General features: G+C 36.1%; 3 protein-coding genes across 3 annotated transcripts; all 3 read right to left on the minus strand.

Moving 5' to 3' along the window:
* On the minus strand, positions 1-5,692 carry LOC116731353 (C-type lectin domain family 4 member E-like). Its single transcript, XM_032581094.1, has 8 exons — positions 5,039-5,692; positions 4,629-4,653; positions 4,486-4,581; positions 3,259-3,354; positions 3,076-3,144; positions 1,683-1,894; positions 938-1,062; positions 1-858 (listed from the first exon to the last, which is right to left on the minus strand). Exons 3-8 carry the CDS (start codon positions 4,565-4,567, stop codon positions 684-686), a joined length of 759 nt encoding a protein of 252 aa, XP_032436985.1. The 5' UTR covers positions 4,568-4,581; positions 4,629-4,653; positions 5,039-5,692; the 3' UTR covers positions 1-683.
* Positions 5,693-6,035: 343 nt separating this feature from the next.
* Positions 6,036-9,372, minus strand: LOC116731354 (spore coat protein SP85-like). The gene is made up of 6 exons (XM_032581095.1): positions 9,263-9,372; positions 9,111-9,170; positions 7,836-7,946; positions 7,414-7,491; positions 6,496-6,777; positions 6,036-6,320 (listed from the first exon to the last, which is right to left on the minus strand). The coding sequence occupies exons 1-6, from the start codon at positions 9,318-9,320 to the stop codon at positions 6,295-6,297; spliced, it is 615 nt and encodes a 204-aa protein (XP_032436986.1). The 5' UTR covers positions 9,321-9,372; the 3' UTR covers positions 6,036-6,294.
* A 1,238-nt stretch (positions 9,373-10,610) lies between these two features.
* On the minus strand, positions 10,611-15,260 carry LOC116731351 (CD209 antigen-like protein E). The gene is made up of 9 exons (XM_032581089.1): positions 15,129-15,260; positions 14,976-15,035; positions 14,695-14,742; positions 14,428-14,472; positions 12,548-12,658; positions 11,752-11,829; positions 11,269-11,420; positions 11,036-11,157; positions 10,611-10,944 (listed from the first exon to the last, which is right to left on the minus strand). The coding sequence occupies exons 1-9, from the start codon at positions 15,154-15,156 to the stop codon at positions 10,767-10,769; spliced, it is 822 nt and encodes a 273-aa protein (XP_032436980.1). The 5' UTR covers positions 15,157-15,260; the 3' UTR covers positions 10,611-10,766.
* Between the last annotated feature and the right edge of the window lie 473 nt (positions 15,261-15,733).

Consider the following 15,733-nt stretch of genomic DNA (forward strand, 5'->3'; position numbering starts at 1 on the left):
TTCTCAATAAACTGTCCTAATTAAAGAGTTAAATTATTGACCAAAAACCCAGAATATTAGATCAACAACAAATTATCTTGATTCATATTTCTCCTGTGTTTGATTTCAAATTCTTTTAAACAGTTAGTTTAATCTTAACATAAATGTCTGCAATGATATTTTCCAGTGCAAGGAAAACAAACATTTCCTTTGAAGTTTATAAATGTTTGCGTCTCCTCTGATGTTGTTTTAATATTCAGAGGACAGAAAATGATCTGGACTCACCACCACCGTGTCCTCGCTCCACTGCAGACTCCTTAGACTGAAAATCTGCTCGGTAACTTCCTTTCTCACAGCTTTGTGTTGAAGAAACTTCCTGTTGAACTTGAACGATCATAAAGAGGCTTCAACTGTTTACTTCATTATTCTTTTCCATAAACAATTATTATTGTTTTTATTAACATCACAGGTCTTGTGTTAGATGGTAACTGAGACTCTAAAGGTTTTCAGGTGATTCATATGATGGGATGTTTGAAGTTTATGACATCATTTCCTCTGGTTCGTGAAGTCGCAAATAAAACTTTGATAAAAATTGAGCCTTTTATCTTTCGTGTTTTTTCATTCATATTTTATTTGTTACATTTTCTTCATAAAACCAACTTGAGCTCTGGTCGTTTTTTAGACTCAACTGAACTTCAGACACATTACTGAGTTCTTGCTGCTTGTTCACAGATACTTTTCTGCGGATCGTTGCAGGACGTATCGAACCAGGACGTCGGATCACCAGAACCTCCTCTCTCGCCCATCCGCACACAGTTGGCTGCTTTCAGGCTGGCCCTGCTCCAGTTGTCTGGTTGGCGCCAACCCCAAAAGCTCAAACTACATCATGAAAAACAGAAAAACAAGGTTAAACAAGTCCAACTGTTTCATTTCTTAAATACTTCCTTAGCAATGAAACCTTTGGTCCAGCGGCGATCCATCCACCCACAAGAATCTGCCTTCTACTTCTGAGTCCGTCAGTCCGATCCAGAACCGGTCCTCATCATCCTCCATCAACGCTCTCAGTCTGACCTCCAGGAACATCTGGACAGGAGACGTTGAGGTCAGGGCCGGCCCAAGGCTTTTCGGGGCCATGGGCAGATTTTTATTTGTGGCCCCTCCACCCCCATAACAACATGGCGACACCAGACACTTTATCATTCCTAAGCTACTCTATTTGTTTAACATCTATCATTAGCATGTTTTGTAACTATATCATGTCATAGCAGCGTTGTTACGGCTATTGATTTTAACCTGACAGGAGTAACAAACTAAAACATTTAATTTGGATTATTAAATGCAGACTGGCCATATTAATTTAACTGTTTAAAGGACAAATATTAAATTTACAGTAAACAAGATAACAAGTTTGATATCTTATATTTCCCCAACATTGACAGCAGGAAGAGATTAACCATTATTTCCACAACAATTATAAAATCAATATGTAAATTGTTTTTCCATTTAGTTTGTATTATTAAATATTACTTTAAATATATCTATGTTTGATCATGCTGGCTTGGTGCTCTTGGGGGCCCCTGGTGGGGTGGGGCCCCTAAGTAGCCGCTTGACTCACATAATCCTTGGGCCGGCCCTGGCAGAGATGAAGAATCATGATGATGAGATGAAATCAGAGAGAAGCTGAAGCTGCAGCAGTTTCATACCTGCTCCTCTCTGCTGTCGATCTTCACCAGGTCTGATCCCAGATTCTGACAGAAACGTCGGCTCTCAGTCCAGGCTGATCTCACGGTGTAAAAATAATAACATTTTCCTCCATGTTGCTCCCATCCTGCCTCACACTTCAGACAGGTTTTCTCTTCTAACACAACAACGTCTTCTGTCATGTAGTGCGGCGTTGAAGGTGGTGAGGCAGACACTGTAGACCCAGGTTGAAGTGAAGATGGTAATTTTAATAATAAATCCTGTTCAAAACAGTCCACAAAGTTCTGGCGGCTCGGCTGAGCAGAAGCCAGGGCTCAAACCGGTAGCAACAGCAATATCTGTGGCAAACAAACAGGTAGACAGAAAAGACGCGCCAAGCGACGAAGACCCGACAAAACACAGAGACACAGGTGAGACTAAATACACAGGAGGTAATCATTGAACGAGAAACACCTGGGAGTAATCAAGGGGAAGACGGGACAACACGGAGACTCAGAGACACAGGAAACTCGAAATAAACACACAGAAAAAAACGGAACATGACACCTTCAGTGAATCAGGAGGAATAAATCTCTGTTACTTTACAATAAAGCTCCCCTTTGTTCGTAGACATGGTGTTAATTCATCTCTAAACATTTTATAAATCATTAATAACTGTTTATTATGCACTCATTAAGGGTGAGAAGGAAAAAAAAATCTCCCAGTTTCTTGCCAAATAGTGAGCCAAGTCTGTTCACCTTTAAATTTTATTTAGAGTTGTTATAATAAAAATTTCAGATTACATTGTAAGCATAACAAAACATAATTTTTTCAGCTTATATTGTCTTTCTCACCTTTAATTAATGCATAATAAACAGTTATTAATAATTTATTAAGTGTTTATAGAGGAATGCATAACATATCTGTAACCTATTGATTAGCCCTGTATAATTGGAGCCTCATTATAATTAACCATAATAAATGAAACACTGACCAACATTTAATTTGTAACGATGGCACTTGGCAAAATGTAATATTTCAACTGTTTCAACTGTTGACTGTTTGTTCTATGACTTTGTATTTCTTTGTTTTCATGATGTAAAGTCCTTTGAACTGCCTCGTTGCTGAAAGGTGCTGTACATATAAACTGGATTGATCTTAACTGATTATTGTTAAGTTGTTCTGAGATTTCTGTAGATGTTTGTGTGATCTGGAGACAGCAGGAGGCGTCTTCTGTCCTGCAGCTACAATCTAACTTCCTGTCTCTGTCAGTCCATCAATGTCTCTTTAACTTCATTAGAGGACAGAAATGAGACAAAGATTAAGTCCTGAATTTACTCTCCAAATGTGAATTGATGCATCAACTCTGACATTTTCCATCTGAACCTGGAAACCTCCAAACTCTGACAGCCTCACCTGAGACATGTTTCCTCACATCGTCTTTCTCCTCTCTCTGGTTTTTATTGGTCATCAAACAAGCAGCATCTGAATCAAAAGCAACAAAAGTTATTTGGTTTTTGCACAAACCTGAACTTGGTGTTTCCCACCAAACATATCAGTTGAACATTTCAGAAAAGGAAAATTAGATTGTAAACTCACAGAGTCTGAAGATGATGATGAGAGCAGCAGCCAGCAGACCGACCAGAACCAGCAGAACTACTCCCCCTGCTGGCAGCTTGCAGGTTGGGTTTTCACCTGAGGAGCATTTAGAGCAGAACCGGATCAGAACCTGGAGACTCACAGAAACTAACATCAACCTGACATCGACTCTAAAGAAACTGGCATCAAATCTGTCTGTTCTGAACTTTTTATTTTAGTTTTAGATAAACATTTCCTAGTTGTTGATCTGTGAAAAAAAGTCAAGCTCCTCTGCCTTCTCCCAGTGCTTACTAGAAACAACCAATCAGAGCCTGGAGGCGGGACTTAGTGCTGTCAATCATCCCTATGTTTGACAGAACTTGCTCTCTGCTACAATGCAGCTTCTTCCTATCAACAGAGCTTTTCATGAATGCTACGGCTAGTTAGCATACCAACCAATGATGGCAGATAAACAGTTTTCTTCTAACTGTAAGTTGCTTGTCCACCATTAGCATGTTTAGCAGCAAGTACCAGAGGTTGATTGACAGCTCTAAAACCCTGCTCCTAGATCTGATTGCTTGTTTCTGACTTGGAGCATTACGTTTCTACAGACAGCAGCTCAGGGAGGAGGTGGAGAAGATCGATCTGTTCACAGATTATTTGTCTCCTATCATTCTGACATGATGACAGTTTTAACAAATATGTAAAAAAAAAATTTTCATAGAAGTTACATATACTTCAGCTTTGACTCCCCAGGACAAAGATTAAAATTTCTCTTTGGACAAAATTTTCTTCCCGCTCCTGGAACTGCAGGAGTTTTCAACCCAAAACTTTTCAGGTGAAAATATTTGACTGATAGAAAAACCTTAAACCTGGTTTAATAAAGTTTCTGCAGGAAGAACCTTACAGGTTCATCCGCTCCCAACACAACGAGACTTTGTAATTTCTAATTATGAGTTTTATTAATAATTGCCATAAGCAATTGTAATAAATATTCAAGCCTGAAGGATGACGTTCTGTTGTCTATCAGATATGCAGCAACAGGAAACATGACAGTTAGTTTTTCTATTTTTCATCAACTTCTTCCCTTTCTGTAGTGATAGTTTCTGCATTTACTTTAAACACCAGACCATTTAAAAAAAAAAAAAAATTATGACTGTTTCCTTCACACCAAAAAATATATCAAAACTTTGAATATTGAATGTGTAAAAAAATTAGTTTGTGTTCAGTCTGATGAAGACCACTGACCTCTGACTGGCTCTTCATCACCTTCCTGCTGATTTACCGTCACATTCGTCATCCTACCGTTTTCTCTGATCGGTGTCGCCATGGAGACGCTTCACTCTGAGGACAAACAGCGTTTGCAGCCAGCAGACAAACAGCGTTTGTCCTCAGAGTCACATAGATGTGCAGCAGCTTCACCAAATAAAAACAATTTCCAGTTCAGGTTTCATTTTCATAACATTTCTGTTCAAATGCTGCCATCACTCTGCTCTTCAACTCCAAATTTAAATTGAGAAGGAATTTTCTGCATATAGAGAAAACCTCCAGAGTTAGACGGCAAATCAAAAAAATGTATGTTGGATTATTTAAATCAAAATTCATTTCATTTATTTAAGGTATTTTCTGAATAAAAATAAAAATACCTGCATGCAACCTGCAAAAAAACCATTAAATTAGACAGAAAGAAGAGAAAAACAAAGTGTTAAATCAACACAATTATACATAAATACAGATATTTTTTTGTTTTTCTTGAGAAATTCTCTGAGTATTTATTGAACGGAAAACCAACTAGACTCACCTTCACTGTTTCGTCCCTTCTCTGTCCGACTGAAGATCTGACCGTCACCTTCCTGTTGCAAAAGCTTTGTGCTGAGTTGAAGGAAGGAACTTTCTTTTGAGCTTAAATTAAGATATTGGCAAAGTCAGCGAAGTTGTGTAACATGTTGTTAGAATATTAAAAACTAGTCATGGTCCTGTAGGGTTAGTGGTTTCTTGCCTGTTTTTCTCTCTTTCCTTTCCTTGTTCATTTCTACCATGTTCTGAAGTCATGTTCACCTGAAGATCATGTTTCCTGATAACTGGAGAATAAAGGTTCGGTTCTTCTTTCCTGCATCTGAATTAGAGTCAGTCATGACTGTGGTCTCAGCTTTCCTTCTGCTGGAAACATGAACACCAGGTTCTGTGGATAACGGTCAGCGCCGGTGTGATGATACTGGTCATTTCTCTTTGAAAATATCACCTGATTTATGATGTAGCACAGAATGAGTGAGTTTTGGTTACAGAGAAAATAACTTTTAAATGCATATACTTGAAACTTCATCATTTTCATGTTTCACATCTTTCTTTGTAAAATAAAAAGTGAGTCCTCTAAATGAAATGATATTGCTGCGAGTTCTCAGATGATGTGTATGTTTTTTTAAATGTCTGATTTTATTAATAGATCAAAAAATAGAGGTTGAAATTATTTCTAAAATCTTTATTCATGCATTTATTTTTATAAATGTATCATCTTGAAAGATACATTTGACATTTTTAGCTAATTAAAAGAAAAATACATCATATTTCAGATCAATTTACATAGAAAATCTGTATGAAAATGTTTTTAATTGACAATAAATCAAGAACAGCAGCCAAGGGAACAATTATTAAAGCAATGTGATTAAATGGTTTTAAACTTGATGATTGAACCTCATTACCTCATTGTTCAATAGCTACAATAAAAACAAGAAGCTTGTAAAAGCTGAAAAAACATTTGAATGATTTTACATATTTAACAGGAGACCTGTTGTTACAGAAAGAGAAAAATAAGGTAAAGATCTTTTAGAATCAGAATATTTATCTGGTAATCATCTTTATAAAATGTGCAGAGATATGAAGCTGTTTTCTGGACTCAATTGAACTAAACACACAAACACAGTTGCATTTCTGCTGCTTTCTCACAAATACTTCTCATCATCATCACAATCTGTCAAACCACAGGATCTCCTCAGAGTTTTGTCTTCATCATCCCCACACAGTCCATGGTATTGTTACATTCACCTCCTGTTCCTCCTCCTATGCCCTCAGGCTGCTTGTTTCATCTTCAAGAGATCAGAACAAAGACTGCAGTAAATCAGGAGAAATAAATCTTCATAGACAGTTTCAGGTTTTATGTCCTGCAGCTACAATCTAACTTCCTGTCTCTGTCAGTCCATCAATGTCTCTTTAGCGTCACTAAAGGACAGAAACGAGACAAAGATCAAACCCTGAACTTACTTCTTGTTGCATTAGTTGGTGGAAACGTTGAAGGTTCTGGACTTGTTGGAGGAGGACATGTTGGCGGAGGACATGTTGGAGGAGGACATGTTGGAGGAGGAGGACATGTTGGAGGAGGAGGACATGTTGGAGGAGGAGGACATGTTGGAGGAGGAGGACATGTTGGAGGAGGAGGACATGTTGGAGGAAGTGGTTCTGTGGTTCCAGAAGTAGGATAAGAAGGCGCAACGGGACAAGATGGACATGTTGCTGGTGGTGGACATGTAGGCTGGTCGATGCTTTCTGTTTAAAAATAAATGTCAAATTAAATATTTGAACTGAAGTGTGACAGACTCCTTTATTGCAGGAGCTCAACAGAAAGCAAACAAAATTCTTTCATTGATTCTTATCGCTTAACTTTGGTAGAAGATTAATTTGGCTCTTCCTCTTCATCACTTCCTCTTTATCTTCAATCTCAATATTTCTGACAGTAAAGCCAGTTAATATTTGACAATGATCAGAAATTGATTTTATCCGACATTAAATATTTAGGTTCTATTAACCTTTACTTTTCATTAACACAAAAAGTTCTTTACACCAGTTTTCCTGTTTCTTTTCCTGCTCTGACTTCTCAAACGGTGGATGTATCAGATGGCTGCTGGTGCCGAGCCAGTTACCAGCAGGTTACCAGCAGCCGCTAGTTACCAATCTAGTTCAAATCCATGTGAACTAGATTGGTTAATTAATTGGAATTAATTGAAATTATTTTTTACAAAGCATTTGTGGTGAATTGGTGCTACGTAAATAAATTGAACTGAATTGAATGTTTTATGCTGAATTAAAGAAAATGTATTGCTGATGAATATGTAAATATTTTAACATTGTTATAATAATTAAAATCCCAGATCTGACGGCTCTAAATGAAACTCTGAGTCTCACCTGAGCGGTTACTCTTCAACATTTTGATCTCCTCATTCAGGCTCTGGAGAGTTTCGTTGTTCGTTATATAAAATATAACTGGTTAAAGAAGAAAATATTATGATCACCAAAATACAAAATAACATTTGCTATTATTTACAAACTTACTATGTAAAAAGTAACATTTATTTAATATCATTTTACTCCAGAAGCTTCTGTGATTTCAGTGGCTGGATTAATAGCTGATGAATTTTTCAACTGGTTATGTAACTAATGACTATAAAGAATATTCAAAACCAGCAAATATAAAAACAAATTAAAGACATTAAATGTTTTTTTGCTAAAAAATATTTTTTGAATTACATTTAAATATAAATTTAATATTAAGAGATTGTTTGTTTGATTTCTCTTCATATTTTCACAGGTAACATTTTTGTTCAAACCCAGGCCGTTAGCAGCAGCTGCCAAGAGAACGACGAGAGTGATCAGAACCATCAGAACCGCTGGAGACATTTTGGACTTCCTGTCCCGTCTGGGTTGTTGAACATCTGCATCTGAGAACAGAAAATCAGAGGGGAAAGGATATCTGATCACTGCATACAAACATGACGAACAATATAACATACAGTGTACCACACAGATGAAAGACGCTGTTTTTGTTTAATGTGAATAAATAAATCCTTATTTATTCACAGAGAGACAGAATTATCTTTTACTCTCCCTCAGGTGGAAACTCAGTTATAGAAGCAAATTGGAAGCATATAAATTCAGACAATGGTAAAAATGCATAAATAAATAATTGCACTGTAAGTTCAAATTTACAACATTAAAAGAAATCTGCTGTAACTTAGAAAAGCACACCCAGATTCAGAGAAACCTGCAGCTGTATTTTTCCAGATAACAGAAACACAACAGACTTTTTACAATTAGATTTACATAAATGAAAATTAAGACTAAAATTCAATAAACTGATGTTCAAATGATGAACAACAAAGATGTTGCATTGCTGCAAAAAATGAGAAGTTAAACACTTTGTTCCCTGAGGTGACATATTTCATAGGTAGGAAGCATCCGATGCTAGCAATAATAAAACAATAAATAAACAGAAACATCACCTCACAAGTGCAATCAGTCATAAAAAATCCTATAAATCTGAGGTTATTTATTCATAACCATTGCAGATGATTTACAAAATTGAATCGTTAAGCTAAAAATGAAAATATTTCTTTTTCTTTTCTGTTTTTAACCCCAATCAGAGACTTATGGATATGTTTATAATCAGATTTTTAAAATCCATTACAATTTGTCCAAACTAAAGAGTTAAAACCCTTTTGTGACAACTTCCCTGTAAATATAAAACCCTACAATAAAACTCAGCAGGAAATGACAAACAAACCCCAACACAAAACGTTACATGGAAATGGATTTTATGTACAAAGAAAATGACGTAAAACATGTAAAATAAAATTTATTCCACATCAGATTACATTTCTTTAAAAAAGTAAATTCTGCCATCAACTTCTCTGTGATTAAATTAAATAAAGTTTTGCTCTTTTTTGTGTGTACATAAATATCTTCATCTGTAAATATTTTTACAGATGAAAAATGACACTCATATCACCAATGTACACAGCTGTGTTTTAAAAAAATAAATAGCAATAAAAGCATAACAATTCTTCACACACAAGCTGCTTTCAGAGATAAGTTTTTGTTCAAACCTTCCCGTTTCGAAAGCTTGACTTCAGCATAAGTGCTGTCAGTCGAGGAAGAATTATTATCTGCACAAAAAACATGAAGAAATAAATCAGATGGAGTCGACATGAGTTTAGTTTTCACTGTGATGCAGAAAAGCATGATTAAAAAAACTCACCTTTGGTCGTTGATTTGGTGAACTTCACGTCAGAGTATGTTACATCAACTTCAGGCATGATTCTGCTGGGAGTCTGAAAGAGAACCGCAGGTCCGGAGAAACGAGGAGCTTTTAAAACATTTCCTGCAGGAGGGGAGGAGACAGACAGTTTCACTTTAAAACAGATGACATCAAAGGCATCAGTAAAAAAAAACAAAATTATTTCCACATCAAAATTATCTGTGTTCTAAAGAAATTGATACAAGATCAAATTTAAAGTACTTCTTAAACCTTTTTACATAAGTAAAAGTTAAAAAGTGCAGCTTCTGTTTAGTCAGGACAAAATTTGAGTTGCATTTTTGCATCAATGAAAAAAACTTCTTTGAGTTAAAAGGGATTTATTGCATAAAATTCACATTTTGTATGTTTTCGTACTGTCATTTAGGTTGCTACTGCTTCTAGAAACAACCAAAGCAATTAAAGAAAACACCCAGGTGGGTTTTGGTGATTAGTTAATAATTCTTGGTGTCTGGAAAATGATCCGTATCAAAAACCTCCCAGTTATGTCATAATCAATGGGCACTGTGACGTTGACTAGCAACCCTAGCTCCAGAGTGTTTGGTCAGCTGGTTTTACCGCAGTTTTCATTGTACAATGGCTGCTGGAAAAGACAAATGCTTTGTTGATTGTGCAGGGGGCTCCACTTCTGCCTTTCAATTATGTACTTTTGTATAGTTGTGCATCTGTTTTCAGCCATTGTGAATGTAAATGTAGAGCCGGGGGGGTGTGGCCAGCAGCCGCTCATTTGGATTTAAAGTGACAGAGGCCCAAAAAACAGCTCCTCCTGAAGGAGAACTGACCAGACTAAAACAGCCCAAAAATGGCAACAAGTAGGATTTAGAGGTGGACAGAAAGAGAAAGATGGAGTTGGAGCAACACAGTCTCTTTTTTCTCTTTCATTGACATTCGATTATTAACGCTGTTTCCAGGTCATGTCCAAACGCAGCTGTCTGCAAAACCTGAGGTTGAGGTGTGATGGATTGAAATGTGTTCATTGAAAGTACATTTACTCGCTCTGGTCTTATCTGCATATAGTAAGCATTATAAACTTCAAAGTTATTGTTTACATTTACAATGTTTTGCCAGCAGTTTGGTTCAAGGTCGTTTGATTTAGTGGATGTAGTAACCAAATGCAACCTGAAGGGGGAGTCTAGCGCTAGTGAGCCACTGACAGTCATGTTTCACATCAATTGACCGAAAATATGTATGAACTAATAGACAAAACACTCCAGTAAATGTAAAGAGGAGTTCATGATTTTACCTCATGAGCTTCATATTTAATAATTAAAATGAACACAGGAAACTTATAAAAGCTGAAAAATCTTTATTAATTATACATATTCAACTGGAACTTTGCTGTTATTACAAATAAAAATAAAGTAAATATCTTCTAAAATCAGAGTAATTTTCTATTAATATGTTTTTAAAAGAATATTTTAAAATGTGCAGAGATCTGTTTTGAACTTCACACACAGAAACGCAGCTGGATTTTTGAATCTTTCTCACAGATACTTCTCAGATCATCATCACAACGTCTATCATACCACCGGACCTCTTCAGGGTTTTCTGTCTTCATCATCCACACACAGTCCACCTCTGCTCCACCCAAAGCATCAGGCTGTCCGGGGGCCCAGAAACTCAAACTAGGAGATGAGGAACAGAAAGGCAGATTTAAATGAACTTAAGTGACTTTTACTCTTGAAATGAAACCAAATAATTTCAGAATAATCAGACCTTGTGTTCAGTGGAGATCTGTCTGGCCACAACCAGGAGCCTTCTGTCTTTGAGTAGGTCAGTCCGATCCAGAACGTTTCATTATTCTTGATTGTCTCCCTCAGTCTGATCTCCAGGAACATCTAGGCAGAAAAAGTTGATGAAGATACAAGTGAAACTTTTCTGAGTTAAGATGGAGAATCATGATGATGAGATGAAATCAGAGAGAAGCTGAACCTGCAGCAGTTTCATACCTGCTCCTCTCTGTTGTTGATCTTCACCAGGTCTGATCCCAGATCAGCGCAGGAACGTCTGCTGTCAGTCCAGGTGGATGTAGAGTTGGAGAAAAAATAACAGCTTCCTCCGTATCGCTCCCAGCCGGCTTCACACTTTGGCCATGTCTCATCTTCAAACAGATCAGAAGAAAAACTTCAGAAAATCAGGAGGAAGAAATCTTTGGAGACAAACTGCAGCTACAATCTACAAGAATCTACAGGACAGAAATGAAACTCAGATCAAATGCTGCACTTTTTACTGCAGGAGTCGGTGGACGCAGTGAAAGAAGGGTGGAAACAATAAGACAGTAAAAGAGTCTTTCATCTTTGAAGATAATTTTCTAAATAATTCTTGTCAACAGATACCAAGCACTTTAAATACAATAGTGAAGAAGAACAAAAGATTTTTGACAGGCTCAAAATGAAACATTAAATCTAGACTTTAAATCCTCACAGTCTCACCTAAAACAATCATCTTCAGTGATTCCAGATCCTCCTTCAGGGTTCGGCATCTTTCATTTTTCATCAGATAAAATACAGCTGTTTTAAGCAAAAAGAAGCTGATAATTAAAGTCAGTTTCATGCAAAAATCAAGTCAAAGTTTACTTATATATTTACAAGAGCCTCAACTGACCAAAGTGTTTCACAACAAATGCAACATCACAGGCAGATAAATGATAGAATAGAAATAAAGTTAAGTTTAGTAAAAATAATAAGATAAATAATAAGGCAAAGATTCCAAAACTAATAGTATGAATAACAAGCAAACAATTTTGAAAATTTAGCTGAAGCAATTTTCTTCCATCCTTTAATTCTTCTCTTTAACTGGTGATGAAGGCCGAAGGAATACGTGAGTTTTCAGTCTGGACTTTGAACAGACAGAGGGAGACTGTTCAGAGGAAATAATGATAATAATATGCAAATAACAACATTCAAACTTCAGAAAACAGACATTTTATTCTGAAATATCACCCCAAAAAGCCATTATTATTAAAGTGCTTATTGTATCATGTTTCAACAGGTAATATTTACTAAAATAGTACTCTACAAACAAATAAAATAATATTTGATTTATATTGCATGTATAATATGCAATGTAATGTATGAATCTAATTAGTGCTTTTGCTAAAAAGGAATGTTTTCCTAAACAACATGCATCTAATTTATGAATCTCCAATACAACGTCCTGCCATAAAATTCAAGTAAAAACTTTTTTTTTTTTTAATTTGACTTCAAAGTTGAAGAAAAAAAAACTCACTAATGCTCAGAGCAAAAACTGCAACGACCAAGAGAGTGATGAGAACCAGCAGGACAGCGCGTTCTGGAGATACTTTGGACTTCCTGTCCCGTCCAGGTTGCTGCAGATTTGCTGAATAGTGAAAACAGAATGAACAGCAGAAGTGTTGCTTCATCTGGCCATGAAGACATTTACCACATGAAAAATAAACTGGCAAGAGGAAATATCTCAGTACAATATAATATAAGAACAAAATACATGACAATGGCCTCTGAAAAGGTGCACAAAGTGAGTAGAAAATGCAAATTTACTATTAATTAAATTTACATAAAATTAACATTTAAGACAAGATGCTATTGTGTTTAAGAAATTTCTAGAGGGAATAAATTATATGACCAAATAAAACTGAAAATATGAAAATGTTTTGTGGACAAAACTGCCATATTGGTGTCAGAAGAGAAAAGGAAAACTTGGTTAAGATCATTGAAGAGCAACATATCCCCAAGTTCCTGTCTGTTACAACCAAATGTATGGAGAAATTTCTGAGCTCCAAAAGTCAAAATGTGTGGAAAAAATGCAGAAATTTTTAAATTAATCTAAAAAATGTTCCAGAAAAGAACAAGGAAAAAGTTTTAGCTAAAAAAGAAAAAAACTCAGGAATGTGTCAGATATTCTCTATAAAAAAACTTTAAAACTTCTGAACTTGACAAGTCAAAGAAATTGCTAAGAAAAAAACGGACATTTTTAGATTAATCTCAGAACAAAACTAAATTTCTGAGTTTCAAATTTAGACATTTTTTAACTTTTGAAATTCAGAAGTGTCTAGAAAATTTCTGAGATTAATCTAAAAAAAAAAAAAAAGAGTTCTTTGTGAAATATTACACCTCCTATTTTTTTCTTTCTATCATCCTAATTTATTGATGGTTCTCTTGTAAAGAACCATCACTAATTTGCATTCATTCACACCAAATGAATGAAAAACTGGATAAAAATCTGCTGGACCTGTGTGATGCTATCATGTCAACATGGACGTCTGTCTCTGAGGAATGATTCTGACACCATGTTCAACTTGTGTCACAAAATCCAGCAGCTGTGAAGGTAAAATCACGCTGTCAGCCCAGTACTAACAAGGCGTACCTAATAAAGTGGCAACAGGTTAAAGAGATTCATAACAATAGGCTTCCATGTTTAGCAACAGAGATTACAAAGCGGAACATGTTAAGCAGAACAACCAGAGTGAGTTTCTGATATGAAAGTTTTCAGATTATCAATAATGTTCAAATGTTTTGTTTCACAGTCGACTGTTGCAGAAAGAGAGAAGTCAAACCCATTGTTCCCTGCAGTGGCATATTCCACAGGAAGGAAGTATTTTAGGTCAACAATGATAAAACAATAAACTAACAGTAATATGCACAAAGAATAAACCATATGAAATTCATCCATCCATCTTCTGTACACCTTCGTCCCCAGTGGGGTCGGGAGGAGCTGCTGCCTCTCCAGCAAACGTTTCAGGCGAGAGGCGGGGTCACCTGGACAGGTCACAGGGCAACACAGAGACGGACAGGACAAACAACCAGGCACACACACACCCCACACACACACTCACCTAGGGAGAATTTAGAGAGACCAATTAACCTGACAGTCATGTTTTTGGACTGAGGGAGGAAGCCGGAGAACCCAGAGAGAACCCACACATGCACAGAGAGAACATGCAAACTCCATGCAGAAAGTCCCAGGCCGGGAATCGAACCCAGGACCTTCTTGCTGCAAGGCAACAGTGCTACCAACTGCGCCACTGTGCCTATATGAAATTCAATTAACCATAAAAACATAAACATCAGACGTAAAAGCTTCAAAGTATTCAAATTTCTAGATTCAGAAATGTTTGTTTTAGTTCAAACCTTTCTGCTTCGAAAGCTGGTTTTCAGCGGATGAAGAAACATTATCTGCACAAAAAAACACAAAGTAATTAATCTGATGGGGTCCAACATACTTTTATAATTAAGAGTTCAGAAAAAAAGAAAGTGTCAATTTACAGACAAATCAAGTAACAATCCAATCACTGAAACAAAAATGTAGGTCTATAAAAATAATTATCATCATGAATCTCAAAGCCTAAATTTGTTCAGATTAAGTGACACAAATTTCAATTAGATTTTTTTTCAAACCTTGTTTTGAAACCATGACATCATCATAAACGTCATCAGAAGAAACATCTGCATAAAAAAACATAAGGAAATCAATCTGATGGAGTCAAACATTAGTTTGATAGTTACATTTCAGAAAAACAGAAAGTGTCAATTTATGGACAGATACAGTAACAATCAAATCACTAAAGCAAATATTGGGCTAATAAAAGATAAAAAATAAATAAATAAAAAACTACTAAAACTCACACTTTATTAAAACACAAATTAGTATATTATAAACAACGTTTTTTTATTCAAACCTTGTTGCTTTGAAACCATGACATCATCATAAACGTTGTCATCCACTAAAGAAGCATTATCTGTGTGGAAAATCATGAAGAAATCGATCTGATGGAGTCAAACATGAGTTTTTATTTTCACTGCTATGAAGAAAGGCATGAGAAAAAGCTCACCTCTGGGCGCTGATGTTGTGAACCTCATATTGCTGTTTGTTCCAGCAGCTTCAGACACGTTTCTGCTGGGAGTCTGACAGAGAACTGCAGGTCAGAAGAGACAAACAGTTTTTAAAGCTTCCTGCAGGCAGGGAGGAGGCAGACACACCTGAGCAACGACAGGTGCGCACCAATCTGAAAGGCATTCTAAACATAACCGAGTTTTATTTTTTTTCAGCAATAGATGTCATAAAGCATCTAAAATAATTTCTACATCAAAATTATTTGTGTTCCAAAAAAATTACTCATAGTTGTTCTCTTATTTGAGGTTTAAAATGCATTTCCCATTATATTTTAGTGTGCTGCTAATTAGTTTAGAATTTAAACGGAAAGTATTTGTTGTTACTTTTAATTAAGGCGTAAATAAACAATTCCGTGCTTTCCGGTCAAAACCCCCAAATAAATTAAAGAAAGTGATATTTTACAGTGAAAGAATATGGGGAATAAAATAGTGCGCATTCCTTTAAACGATTTTTCCGGAAGCCGTGTTATGCTCCTCCAATCATGTGCTACACACTTACATTGACTCGCCTGTCAACCAATCAAATCGCGGATTCTCTCCTGTG

Source organism: Xiphophorus hellerii, chromosome 13 (genome assembly GCF_003331165.1).
Source record: "Xiphophorus hellerii strain 12219 chromosome 13, Xiphophorus_hellerii-4.1, whole genome shotgun sequence".
Taxonomy (NCBI): Eukaryota; Metazoa; Chordata; class Actinopteri; order Cyprinodontiformes; family Poeciliidae; genus Xiphophorus; species Xiphophorus hellerii.